This window comes from Puma concolor, chromosome D3 (assembly GCF_028749965.1).
Source record: "Puma concolor isolate L17-30 chromosome D3, mPumCon1.1.hap2, whole genome shotgun sequence".
NCBI classification, from domain to species: Eukaryota; Metazoa; Chordata; class Mammalia; order Carnivora; family Felidae; genus Puma; species Puma concolor.
In genome coordinates this window covers 32509585-32528352 of record NC_141678.1, presented here as the reverse complement: position 1 = coordinate 32528352, position 18768 = coordinate 32509585, and the positions used below count along the sequence as shown (strand labels likewise).

The following is an 18768-nucleotide window of genomic DNA, read 5'->3' as shown; positions in this document are numbered from 1 at the left end:
ACTGCTATGAACATGGATGTACAAATATCTCTTTGAGATTCTGCTTTCAATTTTTTTTTTCTGTTTCGATTCTTTTGCTTATATAGTCAGAAGCAGAATTGCTGGATCATATGTAATTCTATTTTTAAGTTTCTGAGGAGTCACCATACTGTTTTCCACAACACCTGTACCATTTCACATTCCCAACAGTGCACATGGTTCCAATTTCTCTACATTCTTGCCAACACTTGTCTTCTGGTTTTTGTTTTGATAGCAGCCATTTTAATGGGTGGGAGGTGGCATCTCACTATAGTTTTGATTTGTATTTCCCTAATGATTAATGATGCTGAGAATCTTTTCATGCACTTGTTGGTCATTAGTGTATCTTCTTCGGAGAAACGTCCATTTGAGTCCTTTGCCTATTTTTTAATTAGGTTCTCTTTTCTGTTGTTGAGTTTCAAGACTTTCTCTATATATTCTGAATATTAATCCTTTATTAGAGATATGATCTGCAAATATTTTCTCCTATCCTGCATGCTGCCCTTTTATTTCATTGATAATGTCTTTTTATGCATAAAAGTTTTTTAAATTTCATAAATTCCAGTTTGTCTATTTTTACAAATAGACAATTTTTTGTCTATATTTACAAATAGACAATTTTTTGTCTATCCTTGGGGTCATAGCCAAGAAACCATTGCCAAATCCAATGTCATGAAGTTTTTGTCATATGTTTTCTTCTAAGAGTTTTATTATTTTAGGTCTTACATTTAGGTTCTTAATCCATTTTGAGTTAATTTTTGTATATGGTGTTAGGTGAGGGTATAACTTCCTTTTTGCATGTGGATATACAGTTCTCCCAGGACCATTTGCTGAAAGACTTCCCATTGAATTGTCTTGGCACACTTGTCAAAAATCTTTTGACCATATAGGTGAGGCTTTATTCTGGGCTCTCTATTCTATTTTGTTGATTTATATGTCTGCCTTTATGCTAATACCTCATTGCGTTGATTACTATAGTTTCTAGGTTTTTTTTTCTTCAATATATGAAATTTATTGTCAAATTGGTTTCCATACAACACCCAGTGATCATCCCAAAAGGTGCCCTCCTCAATACCCATCACCCACCCTCCCCTCCCTCCCACCCCCCATCAACCCTTAATTTGTTCTCAGTTTTTAAGAGTCTCTTATGCTTTGGCTCTCTCCCACTCTAACCTCTTTTTTTTTTTTTTCCTTCCCCTCCCCCATGGGTTCCTGTTAAGTTTCTCAGGATCCACCTAAGAGTGAAAACATATGGTATCTGTCTTTCTCTGTATGGCTTATTTCACTTAGCATAACACTCTCCAGTTCCATCCATGTTGCTACAAAGGGCCATATTTCATTCTTTCTCATTGCCACATAGTACTCCATTGTGTACAGAAACCACAATTTCTTTATCCATTCATCAGTTGATGGACATTTAGGGTCTTTTCATAATTTGGCTATTGTTGAGAGTGCTGCTATAAACATTGGGGTACAAGTGCCCTTATGCATCAGTACTCCTGTATCCCTTGAGTAAATTCCTAACAGTGCTATTGCTGGGTCATAGGGTAGGTCTATTTTTAATTTTTTGAGGAACCTCCACACTGTTTTCCAGAGTGGCTGCACCAATTTGCATTCCCACCAACAGTGCAAGAGGGTTCCCGTTTCTCCACATCCTCGCCAGCATCTATAGTCTCCTGATTTGTTCATTTTGGCCACTCTGACTGGCGTGAGGTGATATCTGAGTGTGGTTTTGATTTGTATTTCCCTGATGAGGAGCGACCTTGAGCATCTTTTCATGTGCCTGTTGGCCATCTGGATGTTTTCTTTGGAAAAGTGTCTATTCATGTCTTCTGCCCATTTCTTCACTGGGTTATTTGTTTTTCGGGTGTGGAGTTTGGTGAGCTCTTTATAGATTTTGGATACTAGCCCTTTGTCCGATATGTCATTTGCAAATATCTTTTCCCATTCCATTGGTTGCCTTTTAGTTTTGTTGGTTGTTGCCTTTGCTGTGCAGAAGATATTCATCTTCATAAGGTCCCAGTAGTTCATTTTTGCTTTTAATTCCCTTGCCTTTGGGGATGTGTCAAGTAAGAAATTGCTACGGCTGAGGTCAGAGAGGTCTTTTCCTGCTTTCTCCTCTAGGGTTTTGATGGTTTCCTGTCTCACATTCAGGTCCTTTATCATTTTGAGTTTATTTTTGTGAATGGTGTGAGAAAGTGGTCTAGTTTCAATCTTCTGCATGTTGCTGTCCAGTTCTCCCAGCACCATTTGTTAAAGAGACTGTCTTTTTTCCATTGGATGACCTTTCCTGCTTTGTCAAAGACTAGTTGGCCATACATTTGTGGGTCTAGTTCTGGGGTTTCTATTCTATTCCATTGGTCTATGTGTCTGTTTTTGTGCCAATACCATGTTGTCTTGATGATTACAGCTTTGTAGTAGAGGCTAACGTCTGGGATTGTGATGCCTCCTGCTTTGGTCTTCTTCTTCAAAATTACTTTGGCTATTCGGGGCCTTTGTGGTTCCATATGAATTTTAGGATTGCTTGTTCTAGTTTCGAGAAGAATGCTGGTGCAATTTTGATTGGGATTGCATTGAATGTGTAGATAGCTTTGGGTAGTATTGACATTTTGACAATATTTATTCTTCCAATCCATGAGCACGGAATGTTTTTCCATTTCCTTATATCTTCTTCAATTTCCTTCATAAGCTTTCTATAGTTTTCAGCATACAGATCTTTTACATCTTTGGTTAAGTTTATTCCTAGGTATTTTATGCTTCTTGGTGCAATTGTGAATGGGATCAGTTTCTTTGTCTTTCTGTTGCTTCATTACTAGTGTATAAGAATGTAACTGATTTCTGTACATTGATTTTGTATCCTGCAACTTTGCTGAATTCATGTATCAATTCTAGCAGACTTTTGGTGGAGTCTATTGGATTTTCCATGTATAATATCATGTCATCTGCAAAAAGTGAAAGCTTAACTTCATCTTTGCCAATTTTGATGCCTTTGATTTCCTTTTGTTGTCTGATTGCTGATGCTAGAATTTCCAACACTATGTTAAACAACAGCGGTGAGAGCGGACATCCCTGTCGTGTTCCTGATCTCAGGGAAAAAGGTCTGAATTTTTCCCCGTTGAGGATGAGGTTAGCTGTGGGCTTTTCATAAACGGCTTTTATGATGTTTAAGTATGTTCCTTCTATCCCAACTTTCTGAAGGGTTTTTATTAAGAAAGGTTGCTGAATTTTGTCAAAGACCTTTTCTGCATTGACTGACAGGATCATATGGTTCTTATCTTTTCTTTAATGTGATGTATCACGTTGATTGTTTTGCGAATGTTGAACCAGCCCTGCATCCCAGGGAATGGAATCCCACCTGATCATGGTGAATAATTCTTTTTATATGCTGTTGAATTTGATTTGTTAGTATCTTATTGAGAATTTCTGCATCCATATTCATCAGGGATATTGGCCTGGAGTTCTCTTTTTTTACTGGGTCTCTGTCTGGTTTAGAAATCAAAGTAATACTGGCTTCATAGAATGAGTCTGGAAGTTTTCCTTCCCTTTCTATTTTTTGGAATAGCTTGAGAAGGATAGGTATTATCTCTGCTTTAAACGTCTGGTAGAACTCCCCTGGGAAGCCATCTGGTCCTGGACTCTTATTTGTTGGGAGATTTTTGATGACTGATTCAATTTCTTCACTAGTTATGGGTCTGTTCAAGCTTTCTATTTCCTCCTGATTGAGTTTTGGAAGCATGTGGGTGTTTAGGAATTTGTCCATTTCTTCCAGGTTGTCCAGTTTGTTGGCATATAATTTTTCATAGTATTCCCTGATAATTGCTCGTACTCTGAGGGACTGGTTGTAATAATTCCATTTTCATTCATGATTTTATCTATTTGGGTCATCTCCCTTTTATTTTTGAGAAGCTTGGCTAGAGGTTTATCAATTTTGTTTATTTTTTCAAAAAACCAACTCTTGGTTTCATTGATCTGCTCTACAGTGTTTTTAGATTCTATATTGTTTATTTCTGCTCTGATCTTTATTATTTCTCTTCTTCTGCTGGGTTTAGGCTGTCTTTGCTGTTCTGCTTCTATTTCCTTTAGGTGTGCTGTTAGATTTTGTATTTGGGATTTTTCTTGTTTCTTGAGATAGGCCTGGATTGCAATGTATTTTCCTCTCAGGACTGCCTTCGCTGCATCCCAAAGCGTTTGGATTGTTGTATTTTCATTTTCGTTTGTTTCCATATATTTTTTAATTTCTTCTCTAATTGCCTGGTTGACCCACTCATTCTTCAGTAGGGTGTTCTTTAACCTCCATGCTTTTGGAGGTTTTCCAGACTTTTTCCTGTGGTTGATTTCAAGCTTCATAGCATTGTGGTCTGAAAGTATGCATGGTATGATTTCAATTCTTGTATACTTATGAAGGGCTGTTTTATGACCCATTATGTGATCTATCTTGGAGAATGTTCCATGTGCACTCGAGAAGAAAGTATATTCTGTTGCTTTGGGATGCAGAGTTCTAAATGTATCTGTCAAGTCCATCTGATCCAATGTATCATTCAGGGCCCTTGTTTCTTTATTGACCGTGTGTCTAGATGATCTATCCATTTCTGTAAGTGGAGTGTTAAAGTCCCCTGCAATTACCACATTCTTATCAATAAGGTTGCTTATGTTTGTGAGTAATTGTTTTATATATTTGGGGGCTCCGGTATTCGGCGCATAGACATTTATAATTGTTAGCTCTTCCTGATGGATAGACCCTGTAATTATTATATAATGCCCTTCTTCATCTCTTGTTACAGCCTTTAATTTAAAATCTCATTTGTCTAATGTTAAGTATGGCTACTCCACCTTTCTTTTGACTTCTAGTGGCATGATAAATAGTTCTCCATCCCCTCACTCTCAATCTGAAGGTGTCCTCAGGTCTAAAATGAGTCTCTTGTAGACAGCAAATAGATGGGTCTTATTTTCTTATCCATTCTGATACCCTATGCCTTTGGTTGGCGCATTTAGTCCATTTACATTCAATGTTATCATAGAAAGATATGGGTTTAGAGTCATTGTGATGTCCGTAGGTTTCATGCTTGTAGCGATGTCTCTGGTACTTTGTCTCACAGGATCCCCCGTAGGATCTCTTGTAGGGCTGGTTTAGTGGTGACAAATTCCTTCAGTTTTTGTTTGTTTGGGAAGACCTTTATCTCTCCTTCTATTCTAAATGACAGACTTGCTGGATAAAGGATTCTCGGCTGCATATTTGTTTCTGTTCATCACATTGAAGATCTCCTGCCATTCCTTTCTGGCCTGCCAAGTTTCAGAAGAGAGATCGGTCACGAGTCTTATAAGTCTCCCTTCATATGTTAGAGCACGTTTATCTCTAACTGCTGTCAGAATTTTCTCTTTATCCTTGTATTTTGCCAGTTTCACTATGATATGTCATGCAGACGATCGATTCAAGTTACGTCTGAAGGGAGTTCTCTGTGCCTCTTGGATTTCAATGCCTTTTTCCTTCCCCAGATCAGGGAAGTCCTCAGCTATTATTTCTTCAAGTACACCTTCAGCACCTTTCCCTCTCTCTTCCTCCTCTGGAATACCAATTATGGGTATATTATTTCTCTTCAGTGGATCACTTAGTTCTCTAATTTTCCCCTCATACTCCTGGATTTTTTTATCTCTCTTTTTCTCAGCTTCTTCTTTTTCCATAATTTTATCTTCTAGTTCACCTATTCTCTCCTCTGCCTCTTCAATCTGAGCCGTGGTTGTCTCCATTTTATTTTGCAGCTCATTGATAGCATTTTTCAGCCCCTCCTGGTTGTTCCTTAGTCCCTTGATCTCTGTAGCAATAGATTCTCTGCTGTCCTTTATACTGCTTTCAAGCCCAGCGATTAATTTTATGACTATTATTCTAAATTCACTTTCTTTTATATTGTTTAAATCGTTTTTGATCAGTTTGTTAGCTGTTGTTATTTCCTGGACATTTTTTTGAGGGGAATTCTTCTGTTTGTCATTTTGGATAGTACCTGGAGTGGTTCAGAACTGCGGGGCACTTCCCCTGTGCTGTGGTGTCTAACTGGAGTTGGTGGGCGGGGCCGCAGTCCGACCTGATGTCTGCCCCCAGCCCACCGCTGGGGCCACAGTCAGACTGGTGTGTGCCTTCACTTCCCCTCTCTTAGGGGCAGGATTCCCTGTGGAGTGGCGTGGCCTATCTGGGCTACTTGCACACTGCCAGACTTGTGGTGCTGGGGATCTGGCATATTAGCTGGGGTGGATTGGCAAGGTGCACGGGGGCGGGAGGGGCAGGCTCAGCTCACTTTTCCTTCGGAGATCTGCCTCGGGAGGGGCCCTGCAGCCCCGGGAGGGAGTCAGACCCATGGGAGGCATGGATCCGCAGAAGCACAGCGTTGGGTGTTTGCGCGGTGCAAGCAAGTTCCCTGGCAGGAACTGGTTCCCTTTGGGATTTGGGCTGGGGGAGGGGCCAGGGAGATGGCACTGGCGAGCGCCTTTGTTCCCCGCCAAGCTGAGCTCTGTCATCCGGGGCTCAACAACTCTCCTTCCCATTGTCCTCCAGCCCTCCTGTTCTCTGAGCAGAGCAGATGTCAAGTCCCGCTTGCTGCCCGAACACACTCCCTCCGGCCCCTCCACTTTTGCCAGTCAGACTCGGGGGCTCTGCTTGGCCGGCGGGCCGCCCCTCCAACCCGGCTCCCTCCCGCCAGTCCATGTAGCACACACCGCCTCCCCGCCCTTCCTACCCTCTTCCGTGGGCCTCTCGTCTGCACTTGGCTCCGGAGACTCCGTTCTGCTAGTCTTCTGGCGGTTTTCTGGGTTATTTAGGCAGGTGTACGTGGAATCTAAGTGATCAGCAGGATGTGCGGTGAGCCCAGCATCCTCCTACGCCGCCATCTTCCCTGGATCTAGTTTGTAGTAAGTTTTGAAATCAGGAAGTATGAGTTCTTTTTCAAAGTTTTTGGCTATTTGGGTCCTCTGAGATTCCATATGAATATTAGAATGGGTGGTCTTCTATTTCTGCAAAAATGTCATTGGCATTTTGATAGAGATTGCACTGAATCTGTAGATAACTTTGGTCAGTATAAACATTTTAAGAATATTAAGTCTTCCAATCCATGAACACAGGATATGTTTCCATTTATTTATGTCTTCTTTAATTTCATTCAGCAATGTTTTTAGTGAGCAAGTCTTTCACTTCCTTGTTTGATATTCTTTTATAAATGGAATTGCTTTTGTCATTTCCTTTTCAGATTATTTATTGCTTGTGTATAGAAATGGAACTGATTTTTTAAAATGTTTACTTATTTTTGAGACAGAGAGACAGTGTGATCAGGGGAGGGGCAGATAGTGAGGGAGACACAGAATCTGAAGCAGACTCTAGGCTCTGAGCTGTTAGCAGAGAGCCCAACACAGGGCTCAAACTCATGAACTGTGAGATCAGGAACTGAGCCACCCAGGTGCCCAAAAAAACTGATTTTTGTGTTCTGACTTTATATTTTGCTACTTTACTGAATTATTTATTCTAACAATATTTTTGTGTTTGGAATCTTTTAGAGTTTTTTTACATGTGAGATCGTATCATCTGCAAAGAGGTAAGTTTACTTTTTTTCCTTATTTCCTTTCCTTTATTTCCTAGCCAAACTGTGCTCACTAACACTTCCAGGACTATGTTGAACAGAAGTGATGAAAGCTGGCATCCTTGCCTTGTTTCTATTTATTAGAGGTAATTTTTTCAGTCTTTCACCACTGAGTATGATGTTTAAAGTGAATTTTTCATATATGGCTTTTATTACATCAAGTTTCCTTTTTTTCAATTAAAAAATTTTTATTTTAAGTTTAGAAAGAGAGTGCAAGCAGGGGAGAAGGGCAGAGGGCACAGAGAGAGAGAGAGAGAGAGAGAGAGAGAGAGAGAAAATCCCAAGAAGGCTCCACATTCAGCATGGAGTCCAACACAGAGCTCAATCCCACAACCCTAGGATCGTGACCTGAACCAAAATCAAGAGTTGGACACTCAACCGACAGCCATCCAGGTGCCTCAAGGTAGTTTCTTTCTATTCCTAGTTTGTGTAAAGTGTTTTTACCCTGAAAGTGTGTTCAATTTTGTCAAATGCTTTTTCTGCATTGATTGAAATAATCCTGTGGTTGTTTTCCTGTTAATGTGGCATATTACGCTACTCAATTTTTATATGTTGAACCATCCTTGCAGTCAGGAATAAATCCTGCTTGGTCAGGGTATGTAATCCTTTTAGTATAATGCTGAATTCTGTTTGTTAGTATTTTTATTTATTTATTTTTAAAAATTTAAAAATATACAATTTATTGTCAAATTGGCTTACATACAACACACAGTGCTCATCCCAGCAAGTGTCCTCCTCAATGCCCATCAACCATTTTCCCCTCTCCCTCCACATCCACCCTCAGTTAGTTCTCCGTATTTAAGAATCTCTTGTGGTTTGCCTCTCTCCCTGTTTATAATTATTTTTTCCCCTTCCCTTCCCCCATAGACTTCTGTTAGGTTTCTCAAGATCCACACATGAGTGAAAACACATGATATCTGTCCTTCTCTGACTAACCTATTTCACTCAGCATAATACCTTGCAGTTCCATCCACATTGCTGCAAAGGGCATGATTTCATTCTTTCTCATTGCCAAGTAGTATTCCATTGTATATATAAACCACATCTTCTTTATCCATTCATCAGTTGATGGACATTTAGGCTCTTTCCATAATTTGGCTATTGTTGAAAGTGCTGCTATAAACATTGGGGTACACGTGCCCCTATGCATTAGCACTCCTAGTAGTGCTATTGCTGGGTCATAGAGTAGTTCTATTTTTAATTTTTGAGGAACTTCCACACTGTTTTCCAAAGTGGCTGTACCAGTCTGCATTCCCACCAACAGTGCAAGAGGGTTCCCATTTCTCCATATCCTCGCCAGCATCTATAGTTTCCTGATTTGTTCATTTTAGCCACTCTGATCGGTGTGAGGTGGTATCTCAGTGTGGCTTTGATTTGTATTTCCCTGATGATGAGTGACGTTTCATGATGAGCATCGTTTCATGTGTCTGCTGCCCATCTGGATGTTTTCTTTGGAAAAGTGTCTATTCATGTCTTCTGCCCATTTCTTCACTGGATTATTTGTTTTTTGGGTGTGGGGTTTGGTAAGTTCTTTATAGATTTTGGATACCAGCCCTTTATCTGATAGGTCATTTGCAAATATCTTTTCCCATTCCATTGGCTGCCTTTAGTTTTGTTGTTTCCTTTGCAGTGCAGAAGCCTTTTATCTTGATGAGGTCCCAATAGTTCATTTTTACTTTTAATTCCCTTGCCTTTGGAGATGTGTTGAGTAAGAAATTGCTGTGGCTGAGGTCAAAGAGCCTGCTTTCTCCTCTAGGGTTCTGATGGTTTCCTGTCTCACATTCAGGTCTTTCACCATTTTGAGTTTATTTTTGTGTATTGTGTAAGAAAGTGGTCTAGATTCATTCTTCTGCATGTTCCTGTCCAGTTCTCCCAGCACCATTTGCTAAAGAGACTGTCTTTTCCATTGGATACTTTTTCTTGCTTTGTCAAAGATTAGTTGGCCATACATTTGTGGGTCCAATTTTGGGGTCTCTATTCTATTCCATTGGTCTATGTGTCTGTTTTTGTGCTACTGTGTTGATTACAGCTTTGTAGTAGAGGCTAAAGTCTGGGATTGTGATGCTTCCCGCTTTGGTTTTCTTCTTCAATATCACTTTGGTCATTTGGGGTCTTTTCTAGTTCCATACAAATTTTAGGATTGTTTGTTCTAGTTTTGAGAAGAATGCCGGTGCAATTTTCACTGGGATTGCATTGAATGTGTAGATTGCTTTGGGTAGTATTGACATTTTAACAATATTTATTCTTCCAATCCATGAGCATGGGATGTTTTGCCATTTCTTTGTGTCTTCTTCAGTTTCCCTCATAAGCTTTCCATAGTTTTCAGCATACAGATCTTTTACATCTTTGGTTAGGTTTATTCCTAGGTATTTTATGGTTCTTGGTGCAATCGTAAATGGAATCAGTTTCTTTATTTCTCTTTCTGTTGCTCCATTACTGGTGTATAAAAATGCAACCAATTTCTGTACATTGATTTTGTACCCTGCAACTTTGCTAAATTCATGTATCAGTTCTAGGAGTCTTTCGGTGGAGTCTTATGGGTTTTCCATGCAGAGTATGTCGACTGTGAAAAGTGAAAGTCTGACTTCTTTGCCAATTTTGATGCCTTTGATTTCCTTTTGTTGTCTGACTGCTGATGCTATGACTTCCAACACTATGTTAAACAACAGCGGTGAGAGTGGACATCCCTGTCATGTTCCTGATCTCAGGAAAGCTCTCAGTTTTTCCCCATTAAGGATGATATTAGCTGTGGGCTTTTTATATATGGCTTTATGATGTTTAAGTATGTTTTTCTATCCCGACTTTCTCGAGGGTTTTTATTAAGAAAGGATGTTGTATTGTGACATATGCTTTCTCTGCATCTGTTGACAGGATCATCTGGTTCTTATCCTTTCTTTTATTAATGTGATGTATCACACTGATTGATTTGCAAATATTCAACCAGGCCTGCAGTCCAGGAATGAATCCCACTTGATCATGGTGAATAATTCTTTTTACATGCTGTTGAATTTGATTTGCTAGTATCTTGTTGGGAATTTTTGCATCCATGTTCATCAGGGATACTGGCCTATAGTTCTCCTTTTTTGTGGGGTCTCTGTCTGGTTTGGGAATCAAGGTAATGCTGGTTTCATAGAATGAGTCCAGAAGTTTTCCATCCATTTCTATTTTTTGGAAGAGCTTGAGAAGGATAGGTATTAACTCTGCTTTAAATATCTGGTAGAATTCCCCAGGGAATTATTTATTTTTGAGAGAGAGAGGGAGACACAGTGTGAGTGGGGGAGGGGCAGAGAGAGAGAGAGACACACAGAATTGAAGCAGGCTCCAAGCTTTGAGCCATCAGCACAGAGCCTGACGTGGGGCTTGAAATCATGGACTGCGAGATCATGACCAGATCTCATGACCAGATCTCAACCAACTGAACCACCCAGGCACCCATTTGTTAGTAAAAGATCTTTAAAAAAAAAGTCAGTATTTGTAAAGGGTACTGATCTATAGTTTTCTGTCCTTATAGTGTCTTTGTTTGGCTTCAGTATCAGGGTAATGCGGTCTCACAGAGTGACTTTTAGGAAACGTTCCCTTCTCTTCAATTTTTTGGAAATGTTTGAGAAGAATTGGTAGTTTTGGGTTTTTGTTTTGTTTTTTAAGGCATCAAATTCCAGCCTCTTCTTTGTTGGGAGAGTTTCTGATTGCTAACTCACTATCCTTACTAGTAATCTGAATGATTTTGTTTCTTTCTGATTTAGTCTTGCTAGATTTGGCATTTCTAGGAATTTGTCCATTTCATCAAGACTATACAATTAAAAAAAATTTTTTTTAACCTTTATTTATTTTTGAGACAGAGAGAGACAGAGCATGAATGGGGGAGGGTCAGAGAGAGGGAGACACAGAATCTGAAACAGGCTCCAGGCTCTGAGCTGTCAGCACAGAGCCCGACGCAGGGCTTGAACTCACTGACCGCGAGATCATGACCTGAGACGAAGTCGGCCGCTTAACTGACTGAGCCACCCAGGCGCCCCAAGACTATACAATTTGATGGTAAGTGTTCATGATACTCTCTCATAACTCTTTTTATTTCTGTAGAATCAGAAGCAATGGTTCCTCTTTTCATTTCTCATGTTAGTATTTTGAGTCTTTTTTCTTAGGCCATCTTGTTAATGGTTTGTCAACTGTGTTGATATTTTTGAAGAATCAATTTTTGGTTTCACGGATTTTCTCCATTGTTTTTCTATTCTCTATTTCATTTATTTCTGCTCTAATCTTTATTATTTCCTTTCTTCTGCTAACTTTGTGTTTAGTTTGTTCTTCTTTTTCTAGTTCCTTAAGTTGTAAAGTTAGGTTGTTGGTTCACTCATTCATTTGTTCCTTCCTTTCTTTTTAAAACCACAAACTAATCATTGAAATGTGTTTATCACAATAAGTTTCACCTTAGCAGTGTTTTTACTGTGTCCTATATGTTGTATTTTTATTTTCATTTGTAAGTATTTTCTTATCTCTCTGGTGACCTCTTCTTTGTCCCACTGATTTTTAAAAAGTGTATTGTTTAATTTCTATAATTTTGTGAATTTTTCAGTTTTCTTTCTGTTACTGATTTCTAACTTTATCCCATTATGGCCAGAGAAGATCCTTTGTATATGATACCTATCTTTTAAAATCTATTGAGACTTCACTTGTAGTTTCACATATGGTCTATTCTTGAAAACGTTCCATGTGCCCTGAAGAAGAATGTGTGTTTATTGTTGGGTGGAGTATTCTGTATATGTCTTTCAGATCTAGTTGGTTTATAGGGCTGCTCAAGTCCTCTATTTCCCTATCTTCTGTCTAGTTATTCTATCCATTATTGTGAGAGGGGTCTCCAACTATTATTGAGAACTGTCTATTTCTCTTTCACTTCTGTCAGTTTTTACTTTATATATTTTGATGGTCTGTCATTAGGTGCATAAATGTTAATAACTGTTCTTTCCTCTTACTGCATTGAGCCTTTTATTACTACACAGTCTCCTTCCTTGTCTCTTGTAACTTATTTTTAATTTAAAGTCTATATTGTCTAATGTCAGTATAGTTACTCCAGCTTCCTTTTGGTTACCATTTGCGTGGAATATCTTTTCTATACTGTCACTTTCAATCTGTTTATGTCTTTGAATCTCAAAGGAGTCTTTTCTAGTCTGCATATAGTTGAATCATGTGTTTTTATCCATTCTGCCAATCTCTAGCTTTTGATTAGAGAGTTTAATTCATTTACATTTAAACTAATTACTGATCAGGATGGACTTCTGTCATTTGTTTTCTATATGCCTTCCAGCTCATTTCCTTCATTCTTGTTTTTCATGTGAAATTGTTTTTTTTATAACGAAACATTTAAATTCCTTTCCCATTTTCTTTTGTATATATTCTGTAGCTATTTTCTTTGTGGTTACCATGGAAACTACATTTAACAGTCTAAAATTATAACATTCTGATTTGGATGTATAGCAGCTTAATTTCTATACCACACAAAACTCTGCTCCCATACAGCTCTGTCCTCCATCCCTCTTGGCTGTTGATGTCACAAAATTACATTTGTATACACTGCCTTCCCCCAAATAGAGACTAATAATTCTTTTTAAATGCATTAGTCTCTCAAATTACATAGAAAACAAAAAGTGCAGTTATAAACCAGTGTTACAATAATACTAGCTTTTATAATTGCCTATGTATTTGACCAAGACCTTTATTTCTCCTATGGCTTCGAATTATTACCTAGTGTCCTTCTATTTCAGCCTGTAAGACCTCTGAGCCTTTAATGTAGGGAGGGTCTAGTGGTTATGGACTCCCTCAGCTTTTGTTTATCTGGGAATATCTTTATTACTCTCTCACTTTGAACTATAGTTTTGCTGAATAGAAGATTGTTGCTTGACTTTTTTTTTTCTTTAAGCACTCTGAATATACAGAGTTCCCCAACTATCTGGAAGGAGAGCATTCCTATGAAACCTTTTGTAAGCTGAAATGGCAAAAACCAAAGAAGCAACTGAAACATCTTGTAGAAGTGAAAATCCTCTTTGGATTTCTCTCAGTTAGCTAAAACAAATATTAATGTTGATCTTTCAAAAAAAGTGAAGTGGTGTAAAGCAAACTTTCAGACTGTGGGTGACAGTGGGTGAAAAAGCTGTTATTGGTCCACTGTCTTCAGGCCTCCAAAGTTTCTGATGAGAAATATGCTGAAAATTTCATTGAGGATCCCTTGTCTCTAGTGACGCACTTCTCTCTTGTTGCTCTGTCTTTGGCTTTTGAAAGTTGGGTTATAATGTGTCCTGCTGAGTTATAATGGTCTCTTTGAGTTCATTTTAGTGGAGCTTCTTGGATGTTTATATTCATGTCTTTCATCAAATTTGGGAAGTCTCAGAAATTATTTCTGCAATTATTCTTTCTGCCCCTCTCTCTCCTCTCCTTCGGGGACTCCCACCATCCATTTGTTGGTCTGGTTGATGGTGTCCGACAGATCTCTCCGTCTCTGTTTGCTTGTCTTTGGTCTTTTGTCTTTCTATTCCTCAGGCATGATGTTTTCTATTGCCCTGGCCTGAATTTGTAGATTATTTTTTCTGCTTGCTCAAATCTGTCCTTTAATCTTCTAGTGAATTTTTCTTTTCAGTTAATGGAATTTTCAGCTCCAGAATTTTTTTGGTTTCATTTTAGGTTTTCTGGCTCTTTATTATCTTTCCATATTGTTCACACACAGTGTTCCTGACTTTCTCCACATCTTCTTTTAGTTCTTTGAGCATTTTAAAACAGTTTTTTTTAAAGTCTTTGATGGGCATATCACCCTCTTTTTCTGGGGCAGTTTCTTTTGATTGTTTCTTTACTCTGAATGGGCCATACCTTCATGTTTTTTTGTATGCCTTGTGATTTTGTTTTGTTTTGTTAAACACTGGACATTTGAATCTAATAATGTGGTAACTCTGGAAATCATATTCTGCCCCTTTCCCAGGTGCTGCTGTTTTTTGTTATTGTTTTTGTTCACTGTTTTCTTGACTGTTGTAGGCTCTCTTTGTGCTGAGGATCAGCCTGAGATATAAACTTAAGATCTCAGGTCTTTCATAAGCCATTCCCTGGGCATGCATAGTAACTTTATAATTTTTCCTATATATGTAGTTTTTTCTGAATATCTTAGTCTTTAATGTCTGGCTCCAGAAAGGGAAAAAGCTAAAAATGAAGGGGGTAGGGGGAAGGAGCCAGCCCTTTAAATTCCCTGGAAGACACTTTAGCATGCAGGGAGCTGGCAACAAGGAACAACAATGACTACAGGCCTCTTTGTCTACACCTTTGGAATCAGATGGAACAATCAGCAATCAAAGGAAAGATTCCCAATATTTGGAGGACAGCGTCCTTTTTGCCCACCCTAGTTCCTGTAAACTGTGTGTAAGCTGCTTCAGGAACACTAAACTGCCTTGTGGCTGGGGGTGGGGCATGAATAGCTGCTACTGTACTAAGAGCTGAAAGTGACTGAAATTACCACAAGTTTTCATCTAAATCTTCCCCTGGAAGTTGCAAGCCTTCAACAGACTTCAGAGTTCCAAAGTAGTTACATCAGACAGATTCTGCCAGTGCAATTGTTGTCTAGGTGGGAGACGGATTCTTGGTGCTTCTTGTTCCAGCATCTTCCCAGAATCCTCTCCCTAAATGTGTAATTTTTAATCTTTCATAAGGATCTTGTACATGAAAAATATTATTAAAAACATTTAGAAATCACTTAACTTCAGATTCTGTGTTCAGAACCTATGAAGAGCTACAAAGGCATTTTTACTATCTATATATGTAAGGGGGTATAGATATGTGTATATGTGTGTGTGGGTGGGAATGATAACAAGTGTGATTACTTAGGGCTCTGAGCTTAAATTCAGACAAGGAGGTAATTAATCTAAAACACACACACAGACACACACACACACACACATACACTTGACTTATTCCTTACAACCCAAAGGTGACTGATCTGTTATAAGAACCTGAGGCCCAGTTATCAGTTAAGCCCTATCTTAACAAGTCACTCTAGGACTATAACAATATTTCTGCTCCTGACTAGTGAAATTACAGGGTTAATTCTTTCTATCTTAAATGATCACAAGGCACTCTGGGATTCCCTATTCTAGGTCCAGTGTGTTTTTGAAGGTATCTGACACTAGCTCGTTTCATCACAAATACTCACGCTTCCTCGTGGACACAGCCTCTACTGAGGGATCTTCAAGGAAAGAGGGAGACACACTGCTGCTACTGGCTGATCTGTGCAGAGTTTCCTCCTGAGAAAGGTGGGGGCAGAGAAACAGAGAGATTCTTAGACATTAGTGCTCTCATGCTAATCACATTTTACTATTAGAGATTTATTTTAATGTGAGGCACCAAATTAAAATGCCAAAGGTTCAAGGCAAGCAGAAGACAAACTAGAAGGGATCTAACATAAGACAAGTCTGGGTTTGTATCCCTCATTAGTGTGATGGGACACGGAACTAGTTTCTCATCTAGGTTTTAACACCTGGTATTTAACCATCTTTACACTGTGTTATTGGATAAGATAATGCACTCAAAACTCAAAATGCTTAACACATTACCAGGCACACAGTAAATAGTGGTTAACATTATTATTAGGGAAATATTTAATACATTTATAAAAGTAATAGATTGGGATCTGCATGAAGGTAGAAGCTATGTGTCTCATTCGTTGTTGTAACAAACCCACTGTTACTAAGTAATGAATAAATATTAATATTTGTTGAATAAAGATGAAAATAAACATTTCATATGAATCTAGAAAAATATCTACATTGTGCAAAACAAAATTTAAATTCCTGTAACCTGTGAGAAGAGACATCCTTAATTTGTTTTTAATAATAATACCAAGATTAAGTACAATATTTATTCATGAAAAACTTACTATCTACTATGTGACAGGATATACATGAACTAAAAGACAACTTATTTCCATAATATCTATAGAAAACTGCTAAATAGTTTTAAATGTAGAAGAAAGAAAATTAGGTTAAAATATTAACCTATGATTATGTGTGACAAGTAGTGAAAATTCTCTCTGACCTACTTAGTTAAGGTGATTTTAAGAATTAGCCATTCATAAAAAATGGCCTCACCTAAAACCTAATGTTGAAAGCTATGGTTTCAAACAAGCTACAATACAAAGGATCTGGTCAAAGAACATGGGATGAAAAAAGGCTATATAAATCACACAGTTCAAACAAAGAAGGTTTGAACAGTGATTTCCACACTCTTGGTACATACCATGAAGAACAAATCAAGCAATGTAACCAAAGTTTCAACCCCAGACATGGTGTAAAGGTCACACAAATCTCCAGAAAAGCTAGCAAGCAACTAGAACGACCTCCTTCTGCTTATGGAGGGTCAAAAGGAAATAAATGCCAAGAGTATCTCTTAGGAAAAGAAAAAAGGGGCCATATACACAGTACTCCCAAAAAATTATGAAGTGGGTGCTACCTAGATTTAAATAGCAGAAACCATCCGCGAGCCTCACATATGTTAGCCCACCTTCCCCAGAAACATTTTGTTTCTTAACATTTATTCATTTTTGAGAGACAGAGCATGAGCAGGGAAGGGGCAAAGAGGGAGACACAGAATCTGAAGCAGGCTCCAGGCTCTGAGCTGTCAGCACAGAGCCCGATGCGGGGCTCGAAATCACGAACTGTGAGATCATGACCTGAACTGAAGTCGGATGCTCAACCAACTGAGCCACCCTGGAGCCCCCCAGAAACATTTTTAGAGTTCAGTTTTACAGAACTGAGCATGTCCACCCCTTCTACACCACTCTTTACTGATTCCACTTGCTTCTACTGGGAAGAACCAAGAACCTGTTCTGGGGCAGTCAGGTGACTGTAAGTCAGTCAGCAGGAGAGAGAGAAGTGGTGGGGGCAATGGCATGGTTCAAGTCCTTTTAGGATTTTCTCTCAAAAGCTGTTGATGGTCCTCTGCCCCTGCTTGCCGACCACATGCAGCTGGACCCAATCTCTCACTATTTAAAAACTAATCTTCATTAAGATTAGTTCCCAGCCCAGAGGAATCACAAAGATGCCCAGAAGAGGCCAGGGGACTTGGAGGTCGGATCTGAACAAGATGTGGGTGTAGAATCCGGCTCAGCTTGCCCTGTGGTGCCCATTCCCCCAACTAAGCACTTTGTACCTGGCTGGGGGATCCTGATGGCCTCTATTCTTTGAAACACCAGTCTTTTCTATTGCCAGGCCTGCTTTCTAAAACTTGCTTGCTTGTATTGTCCGATGCAGTTACTAGTCACTCACTAAACTAGGCCTTTTCTAGTTCTACATCCTGACCAGTAGGCTCTTAATCATACGTGCTGGTTGGAACAACGTCACTTCTAGAATTCCTGCTGCTCCTTTACTGCTGCTTTGCTCAAGGGTGGCACTGTCACTGAACGCTGCCAGAACTGTCTCAGAGACAGGTCTGGGCAATTAAAGAATAATTCCTTAATTCTAACTTGGATGAACATGGAGTGGATGGAGCCAGCAACCACAACAGCAAACAGAAGATGAGAAGCTGGCTGTGTGTGTGAGTTGTTTGTCTGGCAGGGCCTGAGGGAAGAGGGAGGCAAGCATGTAATTTCATTTTATACAGTGGAGATACACAACATTGATGCTGCAGACAAAGGCTTGAGAGAGAACTGGGAAGCATCCTGATTTTTTTCTGGAAAACAGGGAGGACATGAGATCTTCCTCCAAAGGGCAGCAGGAGAAAGATGAAATCTGGATAACCTTAGCAGAGTTTTCTTTTGCAGACCTGTCTATTAGTATTATTACAGAAAGAACGAGCTTCACTATGGGTAGGTGTGTGTGTGTGTGTGTGTGTGTGTGTGTGTGTGTGTGTGAGAGAGAGAGAGAGAGAGAGAGAGAGAGAGAGAGGAAGAAAGAGAAGAATCCATGGAAACATAATGAAGATACTATGTTTGCATCTTTTTTTTTTCTTATTTTAATAGCACTATAATCTAAGACCATGTGAATATTTCAGAACTTATTCTATAAACTATGGCCACTATACTGGTCTTTACCGAAAAACAGTAAGTAATCCACTGTTTCACTTCCTGCCAAACAAATGAATTTCAGTCCCAACTTTATTGATTGAAAAA

The 18768-nt window shown here is 39.1% G+C and overlaps 1 protein-coding gene across 5 annotated transcripts in view; it reads right to left on the bottom strand.

Annotated features, from left to right (window-relative positions):
• Positions 1-18768, bottom strand: part of SPIRE1 (spire type actin nucleation factor 1) — a 211292-nt gene that overhangs the window by 15508 nt on the left and 177016 nt on the right. For all 5 annotated transcript variants that reach the window (XM_086682407.1, XM_086682411.1, XM_086682409.1 and 2 more), the window contains one exon: positions 15817-15907. In XM_086682407.1, coding sequence (XP_086538533.1) covers positions 15817-15907 — 91 coding nt within the window. The remainder of the gene's footprint in view (positions 1-15816; positions 15908-18768) is intronic.